The sequence below is a fragment of the Phaseolus vulgaris genome, chromosome 9 (assembly GCF_000499845.2).
Source record: "Phaseolus vulgaris cultivar G19833 chromosome 9, P. vulgaris v2.0, whole genome shotgun sequence".
NCBI classification, from domain to species: Eukaryota; Viridiplantae; Streptophyta; class Magnoliopsida; order Fabales; family Fabaceae; genus Phaseolus; species Phaseolus vulgaris.
This window is the reverse complement of record NC_023751.2, coordinates 28,780,898-28,792,963: the sequence shown is the minus strand read 5'-3', so window position 1 is coordinate 28,792,963 and position 12,066 is coordinate 28,780,898. Positions and strand designations below refer to the sequence as shown.

The window sequence follows — 12,066 nt, the reverse complement described above, 5'->3', positions numbered from 1 at the left end:
TACAAACACACAGTAAGTTTATTATTGGCTTTTAAGGTTATTAGTTTAAAAATCAAACTAAGTGTGATTTCTAATTTTTTTTTTCTTCATGCACCTCTTTTTTTATATCAGGATTAAAAAATAAATAAATGGGAACCACTTCAGGGAACCCTTATACAGAAACCAACATCTAACAAATACCACCAAACTAATTAACAAAAGCCCTACTTGTTAAAATAAATCCTGAAAAAAAAAAACTTCAAGAAATCATCTTCATGCACACCAAAGGTTTCCAAAACACCAATTAGAGTAGGAAAACAAAGCAGAGCAAATTCTTACCGAAATCCAAGACCAAACTTTTACTTGCATCAAATCAAACACTTCAGACGCGTCCACCACATCCCTTTTGAATATGACAAAATTCCTGTGTTTTCAGAGTTCACTCACCACCCCAACCCAAATTATATTCCACACTACATTAACCGAATCAGAAGACCGGCTCAACCTGAATTGGTGAAAGTTTGACTTAGGATCAATGTGAAATACAAACGAAACTCCATGCCACTTAAAGCATAAACTAACAATGCATAATCATTTAAATCAACATATAAAGAAACAAAAATAATAGTAAAGAAAAAAATTAAAAACCAATGACTTATAGGTTTTCAGGCTATACTTGTGTTCAGAATAAAAATATAATTATTTTGCAGTAAAACTATAAATATGTATTTTGTGATTTTTTATTCTTTTATGCTAATTTTTTTATATTTCATTATTGATGAAACCTTTCACATAAATTCATTAAATATGAATTTACCATTCTCACTTTCACATTCAGAGATTTTAAACTTTTAAAATAAAAACATTTAAACATATATCACATTCAATTTTAAACAAAATTAATTGAACGTATTCAATAATAATGCATATAATTGGTTAACAAATTCTTGTTAAATATAATTTCAAGCAGGGGATGTAGCTCAAATGGTAGAGCGCCCGCTTTGCATGATGAAGGATTCAAGAGAATAAAATATAACAATAGAATTTTTTTTTTATTGATATTTATGTTAATTTTGGCATGCTGGATTATTTGTCTCCATCAAATAGGAAGAGATTGTTGGATATATTAAACTACTCAACTAAATATGTTTGATGAAGCCATAATAAGCCTTGAAGAGAAAATTTGCCTCAAAGAATCTAGATAGTTTAGTCTAGTGTTTGGGTGTCTTGATTTATCTTCTACCTCAAGCATGATGAAGGATTCAAGCACAAAACTTTTTTCAATTAGTTAAACTGTTTTTATTAACTAAAAGGTTTTTCAATCAATTGAAAATGCTTTAAACGAGTTAAAATATTTTGTTTTCTGAAATTTTGCAGTTTTTCAATGTTAATTTTCCTCTTATATGATAAGTACGTCAATTGATTATTTGTGGAAACAATCAATTGAAACTGTATTGAGTTAGTTTTTCTTCCAAACTTTCAGTTTCAACTAATTCATTTTATTAAAAATCTGTTTGAAACTAATTAAGTGTTTTTTGAAAAAATCAACTTGTTGTTTTCTTTTTTAACTTATTATTTTCTTAACAGAACTCCAAACTGTTTTAAAATCTGGTGCAGTTTTGAATCTATAAAAATGACGCTTTGATTTTTAATATATATCTCTTCACTAAACACATACATACTTGTTTTCAAGCTTGAGAGAATTTCGAGTAAATTTTTATTTTTAGAGAATTAAGTCTGTGCACTCATTGTACTCTTTGTAAGAAATCATTTGTCACTAATAACCACCTCCTGAAATTTCTTTCTCAAACTTTTAAACTTCTTAACAATGGTTGAAGCAAAGCTTTTAAAAACAATAGAAAATAACTTGAAATTATTAATGATTGCGCATTATAAGGTTTTTAATATAGATAACATCATTTGCAATTAGTTTGATCCAAAAAAAATTCTTGGTAAGTATCATTATTCTTTTGGTAATTTTTTTTAAAACTTAATGAATACATCATTCTTATATTTCAAGACATAAATCCAAACTTTATTGAGAATAATAATTTATGAAAGTTAACATGTACCTTATTCCATCGTGGGAAAGAACACTTGATTGACCCACATGTCTAACTCAACTCCATAAAACCGGCTCATAGGGTTGAGGTTTGCACCCACTTATATACAATGAAAGGCTCTAATCTCTAATCGATGTGGGATCTCCAACAATAAACACAATGCTTACAAAATATAGCTTCCTAGTTCAATGCTCATCAATTAAGCCTTTCTTGCTAAGTTCATTCCTCCTCTGATCACTCATATAGCGTAACTTCATATGCCACAAACGATTTTAATCAACTTCTAAAATAAAGGAATCTGCAGTTGCACCTTGTAGTGCCTTACAAGATATATAGTACCTTTTTCAACTTTCTCTTCATAACTAGCAAGATACTTCTAGAAACTCTTAAGTCCACTTCTCCTTGATTTGTAAAGTGCTCAACAAAATTAAAATATTAGGGGTTCGAGAATATCATCAACCCTCTTAATTTGCATTACCTTTACCAACTATGTTACATGCACCATCATTTTCCATCAAAACTTTGTCATCATTACTCTCTTGAAACATGACAAAATCAATCTTTGTTAGACGTCATATGAAAAGTACATGAACAAAGACGTCATATGAAAAGTACATGTTGAATCAAGAATCTAGGCATCATCATTGACATCAGGTGAAACAAAGAGAACATGTTCACGATTTGATTCTTTTGATAACACAATTGCTCCACCAAAATTTGAATTACTTTTTTTTTTTTTTTTTGAAGATATATGTGAAATTTATCTTCTAATGCCCTTCTTTGTTATATCTTATTATTCTTATTTCTTTTGTGTGATTTAGACTACTTTATTTGGAAACTTTTCTTCCTTTCCTCTATTTTTCTCTTACCATTAAACCTTCACCTAAGCTAGTGTTACGATATGAATTGGGAGAAAACAAAAAATTATTGGGATGAATGCGTAAAAATCACTTCTAAGACCATATTAAGGTAGTAGAATTTAAGTCTAACTCAACCTCACAAACTGAATCAGTAAAATAAGATTTACCTTCATTTATATATTATAATTTGACTTTATCTAGTCGACATGAGAAAATCATTAAATAGAAACTATTTTTGACACAAAAAAATAATTAGTCACAACTAAATTATTATAGACTAAAAAACTTGATGGTATCCGAACTAGTTTTTATTACTAACAAAATTTATAAATTGGTATCTAAATAACTACCAAAGTTTTAGCTATCAACTACTTTAGATTCTAAAATTGGTAGGTAATTAGATACAAATTTAAAAACTAATTTAGAAATTACTTTAGATATTAATAATTTTTTAATTTATAAAATAATATCTAATTTAGTCAATATAGTAACTAATTATTTTTTTTTAAATTAATTTCTATTTAATTATTTTTTTTGTAAAATTAATTTTTATTTAATTATTTTCTAATAGTGATAATCCTTATTCAACGAGATTTTGTGTTGGTGAGATAAGCTATGAACAACAAATAAAACATTATGAATTCAGTTTTTCAAAGATAAGGTTTTTACCAAAGAAGTGTCATATTATGATATTTATATGTGTATGAAGTGAACTTTTTAAGAAATCATTTTTAGAAAAATTCATATTTATAATTGTTTTAATAGTAAAAAAATTCTAAAATTTAAGAAAATCTCTTTTTATTTAATTACAATTTAAATAAATTTCTCTTAAAAATTTGTTTATCTTTATTTAAAATTTGTGTTTTTTATAGAAAGAATAATTTCTTATATAAGAAAACATTCTTAAACTAAATAAACTGAGTATGTAATGTAAAATTTATTTAATGATAAATATTTTTTAAGATTTAGTTTCTTGAAGTTAAAGAGCTAATTAGAAATCACTGATAAAGATGTTCTTAACTCAAACTAGATATTTGTTATTTTACATTCTTTTATTTATATATAGTGGTGTGTTGCGTAGCCCATAGATATAGAGATTTATTAGAAATTATTGTAGTGACTTTCACATATTTTATTTTTATTGATTTTGGGTGTGATGTATTTAACATACGTCATGAAGGGTGTCATAGTTTATATTTTTACTATGCATTAACATGAATTATATTCTTATATGTTTCTTATTATGTTTAACAAATTAGGGTAGACAAAAATTTCAAACCAAATGATTATTAAATATAATGAAAGACTAGTGTGATAAAGGGTGTCATAATTCATATTTTAATTCCATGATGAAGTATTCATTCTCGTCGATAATTAAATTTCAATGAAGAAATTTTTGGTAACATTTGCATTAGATAAAATATTTGATACTATTTTTTTATTAAAATTTTAAAAAAAATTAATTGAGTGTATTCTATAATAATGCAAATAATGTACTAAGAAAGTCTTGTTAAGTATGATATCAAGCAGGGGATGTAGCTCAAATGGTAGAGTGCCCGCTTTGCATGCGGGAGGTACAGGGTTCGATCCCCTGCAATTTTTAACATTTTCTTTTTGCTATTTTTTTTTAATAGTTTGCATATTTAGTTTTATAGTCATGAAAAAATAGAACATCTCAATTTTGTTTTCTTTTTTTGGTTAATTTAGCATAGTAGAGGAAAGAATTTTTTTGGTAGAACCCAATACAAATTTGGTTCCTCTCGAATTAAAAAAAAAATAGAGGATGTAAAATTGAGTTCTATTATTGAATGACTAAAATGACACTTTTTATTATTATTATGAATTTTATATTGACATTTATGTTATTTTAGGTCTTTTCATTACACTTTTTTATTTTTTCTTTCTGTTTTTTTTTCTTACCAAATAACTCAAATTATTTCATTTTTTTTTTTCTAAACCAAGAACAAAACATTTAGACTGTGAAGAAAATAAACAAATGAGAAACGTAGTGAATAGAAATAAAAAAAAAAGATAAAGTAAAAAAAAAAAAGATAAAGTAAAAAAAAAAATATGAAAAAATATTGTGTACCAATCGGTACCGGACGAAGCAGTCTTGGTCTCAGTAATCGACCGTCCGAGTCAAAGAACAAGAAATGCTATAAGTAACAATAATTACAAGTAACGTTGAATGAGTCAAAGTGCATCCCGAAATATGTGGGAAAAACGTACCTTCCTCCACATAGGGTTCTATTTATAGTATTAGTTTATGGGCCCTAACTCTGATGGGTCGTATATCAGTTATTATTTGAGCGTTGTGGTCCCCTATTATTAGGGATATGCATCTTTTCGTTAATTTGTTTTAGCTTGTTTGTTGGAGATATTCCTTGTTGGTTAACACAAATACCTCCTATAATATACTACTCGGACGGTCATCCGTAAACCGTTTAAAAGCGATAATGTCCACCTTGCATCTGACGATGAAGTTTCCATCAACGGCTGATGACATCGTCACAGTCCATGTGCATCAGAAAATTGCTCACGAATGTTATGTCATAACTTTAAAGGTCAGAAACCTACCAGACGGTTGTACCTAGCCTCACTACGTAGTTAATCTCGTGAAAGAAGGGGGCAATCGTCCGTTTATAGGGAGTCGACCGAGAGACACTCCAGTGACAGAAGAACTAAGGAACACATGGTCACACTTGTTGACCTAGACCCTTGGCTTGATGAAGCCTGCATGGAGCCGAGTAAGGACCTTCGTCATGTTCCCCTTCGAGATGACGAACATAAGACACATATTGGAACATCTTTGAAACCGGACGACAACATATTGGTAAGTGAAACTTTGATTGATAACGCTGACTTATTTGCTATGACGGTTGTCGATATGCTCGGAGTAAGCTTGAATATTATTATTACACATCGCCTCTCCATTTATAAAGAGGTCAGGCTAGTGGCCCAGAAGAAACGAAAGATGGGCGAAGAAAAGCGTGATGTTGCGCGGGAAAAAGCTAAGAAATTAATGAAGGTTGGCTTCATCAGAAAAGCACATTATACAACATGGTTGGTTAACGTAGTCATGGTCAAAAAATCCAATGGTAAGTGGAGGATGTATGTAGATTGCACTCATCTCAACAAAGCAAGCCGTAAAGACTTTTATTTCCTGTCAAGCATTGAACGACTCGTCGATGGAGTGGGCGGTCACACTATCCTGAGCTTCCTAAACGCATATTCTGGATACAATCAGATCCAAATGCATCCGAGAGACAAAGAGAAAACATCTTTCATGACCGACTGTAATAATTTTTATTACGAATTCGTGCGATTCAGTCTCAAAAATGCTGGAGCCATTTACCAAAGACTGATGATCTTTAAAGACATGCTCAGCCGAAGTGTCGAATTTTATGTGCATGACATTGTAGTTAAATCTGACTCATGTCAACAATACATCAAAGACTTACAAGAAGTATTTCAAACGCTTCACAACCATGGCATGAGGCTTAATCCCGACAAGTGTGCGTCGGGGTAAAAAGAGGGAAGTTCTAGGTTTTATGCTCACTCATCGTGGCATGGAGGCAAACCCTGAAAAATGTAGAGCAATTACCGAAATGTGAAGTCCTGAGAATTTCAAGGAAGTCTAAAGACTGGTCGGATGGATGGAAAAGGCCAAGCCCATTGTACAAATACTTCTATTAGGTTAGTTTGTTCTTAATTTCTATATTTATTTATAAGTTTAGAAAAAAAAATCATTGCATTTTGTAGTTGAACAAAGTGACTTTTCACCCATCGAAGTACTAAGTTGGGTTACTTTCAATGTCTTAAGGGGCTAAATTGTGTTTTATCCAAGATAAAGTGTGGGGTGTTTCTTCCTGCAACCCTACATTTTGCTTTTTGCAACACCCATCAGGAATGTGAATTGACAAAATTAACTCTAGGAGGTTTTAAGAACCCAAACACAACATATTCTTCTCAGTCATTTCCGTTGTCACTGTTCAGAGCAAGCAACGATGAGTATTCTTGGTGATTTTAGTCGCTCTCAATGGACATAGACAAACATGTGTGCTTTTTGGCAACATTATGGTGGTTGGTGAGTGGTTTTGAAAATGTTGTTCGTCAGAGAAGAAAGGTAAGGTTTTTTTTTTTCTTCCAAAATTGGTAATCCTTAATATTTGCAAAAATGACAAATCTAAAATGAAATGAGAGAGTGCATGCATATTTCATTTTGGAAAGGGCAATCCATAACCTATTCCCAAAAACCCATTTTGAAATACCCTGTTTGAAACACATTTTTTGAATTCCAGATTTACCATTTCAGAAGTCCAAAATGTGTTTTAGAAAGAAAATTTCATAATAGTTTTTTTTTTATTCCAAATTTCCTATTCCGAAAATACCTTTTGCTTATAAAGCACTCCCTATTCCAAAACCACCCAAAATTGTCAAGTAATTTGAGTATCTAAAAAAATATCGGAGTGCAAGTTGAAAAATATAGGGTGCAGGAAGAAACACCCTAAAGTGTTTGACACCATGTTCTACAAGTCTGGCCACATCTATATATATCCATGTTGGAATCCAATTGACACGTTTGAACTTCAGAATATGCAATAAATTAAAAAATAAAGTTTTTTTACACTATAAAAAATAATCATTTTACAACCATTTTTTAGAATAAGATATAACCATTCTATAAACCCTAAATTAAAATTAGAACTGGAAAAAATATCAAATGCTTTAAATTTAATTTTAAATTTCAAAATTATTTTTTAAGAATCTTTATGTTAGTTTACACTGATTTGCCCCCGCTGACTATAAATATCACCTAACTTGGGCATGAGCATATATCATTTAACATTTGACATTAATTCACATAAAGGATCAGAAAATATATTCACTTTGACATCAATTTACGAGATCAAAACAATCAATACCGAAGAACAATACTGTTTCTATGGAATAAATCTCCACCTTTGGCATATAGTATGGAAACAACATTTATAGACACAAACAACAACATTCAGTGCAGTATGTTTTGATGATTTGATTAACAAGTGTATAGTCACATGACACACACAAAATATGCGAAGTGACCAAGCGAAGAGAAATGCAGCCTATACTATACAAAAGCACGCTCCACACAGAATCACAAAAATTCAGAAATGCAAACTGGAGATTGTTTACACGACTTCTGTCAGGCTGATCTCTTCAGTGCTCAGAGTTTCCTACAAGATTAGAAAAAAACCATAAGCATATACAGTTATGACATCTCATTTATGCTGATATCTTACATACCTTAGACTTTAACAATAATTTGTTATGTCATGAATCAATTTATTAAAATGAAAAATAGAAACAATGAACTAAACCGTATACCATGTTTTCTTTGTTGCTCTTTGGTTCGCTAGCTGCAACTGAGAGCATAAAAAGAATTATGGTAAGTGTTAGACTAACACAACTAAAAATGAATCATAGATATAGCATAACGCAAATATTGCTGTTCACATTTGGGAACTTGCCTTCTTTAACATCAGATTTCTTTCCCTGCTTCTTTATCACGCCCTTTCCCTTACTTGGTTCTTGCTTGCTTGGCTTCTCGGATTTTTTAACCAACGTATTATTCGTTTTGTCTAGAGAAGGCCTTGGAGTTGTGGTGTTGGTGCTGGTGCTGAATTTCCCTCTCAACCTGGATCCAGGATTACTCTTTTGACATGTCTCCTTCTTTGTTGACTCTGAAGGAGTGAGTTGGGTAGAATTTAAGCTCCTGGGTTTCAATTTTCTACTCTCAATGGTAGAAGAAGAGCTATGGACATCATCATCAGAAGACCGAGTTCCGTCTTCGGGCACATGTGAAATAGTTCCAGACAACTGCAACTGCTCAATGCTTTCTGAGATGTTATAGCTCTCAAGCAATGCTTTCACTGTTTCACCAAGGCCATCATCAAGTTGATGTCTTCTCATATAAGATTTTAGCCCTTCTTGCATTGGCCCGAGAGCCTGTGATTCATAGTCAAAGCAAAATAAATCATTAGAAAAATTGGCTAAGTTAATGAGCAAACAAATAAGGTGCTGCATTTGCACACAAGTTTGCCAATATGCCATACCAGATCCATAAACAATACGACTAGTTACTTTCATACTCCTTAAAACCAAGTGATATTTTCACCCAATATCCCTTCTTTTGCTAACCTCACATGGAGGCCCCCGGTTAATAAACAATGGAGTTGTTCGACAAGGAGACATTATTATATATGTAATCCCACCAAATTAACTTGTTTACTTCAGTTAAAAAAAATTTACCTGTCACGTGAAGAATAGTTAATATCATGTAATAACTTCTCAACCGAACTCAGATTACTAAAAAAAGGGGAGGAGGACATAATTGCTAAAGGCACAATACATTTAAATTCTAGGGATATAAATATAATAATGTGTCCTGAGAAAATATGGCATGTCATGTACATGTGCGTGTGTATTTGTCTGTATTGATTATTTGATTTATGCAGTACCTCACATCCTGCTTCCAAAGCTAGTTTGAAGAAGCCAAGTGAAATTGAGTGCTTGGCTGCAGTTTCAGAGAGCTTGATCTGGTTTAACCAATATGAAGCCGAAGTTAGAAGATTAAACTTTGTTGTCTTGGAAATCTCAGAAATGGGTGTTTTGCTTCTGCCTTGACTTAAAGCACTCCTCCCAGTTCTGGTCTCGGAGATTGGGGTAATGTTGCCACCCAGCTTGGGTCTCGAAGTGGCTGGTGCTTTGGCAGGAATTGAGAGCCTTCTGGGTGGCTTGGCACTCCCAGACTTGTCCTTGCCACTAAAATCAATAACACTCACACTTTTACTAACACTTGAAGCACCCAAAATTCTCCCCCTGAAAAAGAAAAATGTAACTTATTAAAAGACACACGTAGATCAAAATTGACTCCTCCAATCTTAATTTCCTAACCTCTTTTAAACGCATTAAATTTGTTTTGGACCTCAATGTTTAACAGAATTGAAATCAGTAAAAAGTGTCTCTAATTAGACAAAGTTGTTTAAAAACTCTGTTAGTTGTAGCACTTCTCAAAACATTTAATTTGTCCATGTAAAAATATTTCCAGCACCAATGATTAGTATAACTATCACAATTTTCCTCAAAAAAATTAAGGTAGCCCTCATAAATGTCAAAAATAATAATTAACACCCAGATGATATTGTAGAACTCCTCTAAACTGCAGGTGAGTTTTTACTAACTATAAAAATTAAACTAAAAGCAAAGAAATTACCTCTTTGTTTCATAAGGATTGGGGCAATTGGGTGAATTATCTGACTTCTCTTCCTTGGATTTATTGGCAGAGCGAAGCGCATACTTTTGAAGCCTTGTTCTGGCAGTGTTCCCTGAACGATAAACAAAAACGGAACAGAACCTATATAAAGTGTTATTGTTTTGTGAAAATTAGAAAGAAGGGTGTGAGAGAGTGAGTGAGTGTGTACCAGAGGAAGCAGAAGCAGTAGCAGCAGAGGACTGTTCCATGACTGGTTCTTCCATGGCCGATCCTGAATTGCGAGAACTGTAAACAACTTGTGATTAGATTATATGCGTATTAGTGCTTATGAGTTTATCATGTTACGCCATTTGGAATTATTTATACTAGAAGATTTTCAAGTCTGGTTTTGGTTTGGGGCGGGAAAAACTCAAAATTTGGGACGTTGATCTTGACCATGCTGACATGGAAAGCAGAGCCTCTGTTGATAAAACGGTTATGCGGTGAAAAAAAAAAAAAAGGAATGATATTAATTTATGACATACTTTTACAACTCTACATCTGAAATCTGAAATTCATGTGAACAGATAGAGAATTTTAAAATTATATTATATTATAATTATTAATTAAAAATTAAAAATTTTATTATACGGTTATCAAAATAATATTATTTTATTTTATTTTATTCAAGTTTTGATGCGTTTAAAATGGAATTAGAGAGTGTTGAAAGATGAGATTGGTGGGGCTGGATGGAGCCGTTTGCAAGCAATACAGGGTTGGTTTTGTTCAACATGAGAGGCTCCTTCCGTTATTCAAAATTTAAATTTCAAAATTAAGCTTTCGTTACGTTTTGGTTTAGAAAAGCAAGAGAGAGCCGTTTTTTTTTTGGGTCAAAAACTGCTTTCGATGAGCTTGGAAACTGGGTTATATACGCACCCATGGCCCAATCATTACCAATGCTTATTTCCCTTTCCACCCTCACTTCTCTTCCACTCGTGTTTTAAGTCAAAAGTTATAACATGCCAAGATTCAAAATTAACTCAAACAATAATTAATTTAATATTAATGATTGTCAAATCTTTGTCAACAAAACACAAACTAACGTAATTTATAATGTTATTTTTAAATTAAAAAACTTCCCTTTTATTATTACTAATCTCTCGAATGTAAACTTTCAAAGATAATATGTGCATTCATTTAATGAAAGAAAAAATTAAAGAAAAGAAAGAAACGTTGTTTATTTGGCCTTTTGTTTATTTTATTTGATCTTGGTTTAAGAATATATTTCTTCATCTTACTAATTTTTCTTGTTTTGGTTTTCTTGCTTTTCTTAAGTATTCAAGTAACTCTTTTATTAATTACATTAAGTTTGTTGTTATCACATTTTTTCTATGGATGATGCAAAGGATGTGTAGATTTCAATAGTGCACTAATATGGATTATGCAATTCACATTATTAAGGACTACATTTGGATTTTAGGAAATATATATAAGAAATGTATGTCTAATCATATTGTTGAATTTTCTGTCTTGAAATTTTTTAGCATTAGCTCTAGACCTGGTAAGTTATTACTGGCATTGAACATGTTGAGTATGTTAGTTTCGTAAAACTTTGGTTGGAGAGTGATTCTATTTTGCTCTGTCATGTTTTTTCCTTTTTGCTAATGTGGTTCCTTGGATTTTTAAAGGAAGGTGAAGAAAGTGTATGCGTATATGTGTTGGCATGAACTTCAAAGTTTCCTATATTTGTATAGAAGACAGTAATTGTGTTAATAAATTGGTTAATCTAGATGTTGATAATAAGTTATACTTTTTTTGGTACTTTGTTATGCTGCATTGTCTTAGTTTGATTTTTTTTTTCATAACAAATATCAATTTTCTTTGTTCTGTATTTAGGTGGTGAACTTTTTTCTTACATGAGTTTGGTGTG

General features: G+C 31.3%; 1 protein-coding gene across 1 annotated transcript; it reads right to left on the bottom strand.

The window, feature by feature from the left end:
* Nucleotides 1-7,757: 7,757 nt before the first annotated feature.
* On the bottom strand, nt 7,758-10,598 carry LOC137822732 (uncharacterized). Its single transcript, XM_068627692.1, has 6 exons — nt 10,366-10,598; nt 10,158-10,269; nt 9,403-9,763; nt 8,413-8,890; nt 8,270-8,307; nt 7,758-8,118 (listed from the first exon to the last, which is right to left on the bottom strand). Exons 1-6 carry the CDS (start codon nt 10,418-10,420, stop codon nt 8,074-8,076), a joined length of 1,089 nt encoding a protein of 362 aa, XP_068483793.1. The 5' UTR covers nt 10,421-10,598; the 3' UTR covers nt 7,758-8,073.
* Nucleotides 10,599-12,066: the final 1,468 nt, after the last annotated feature.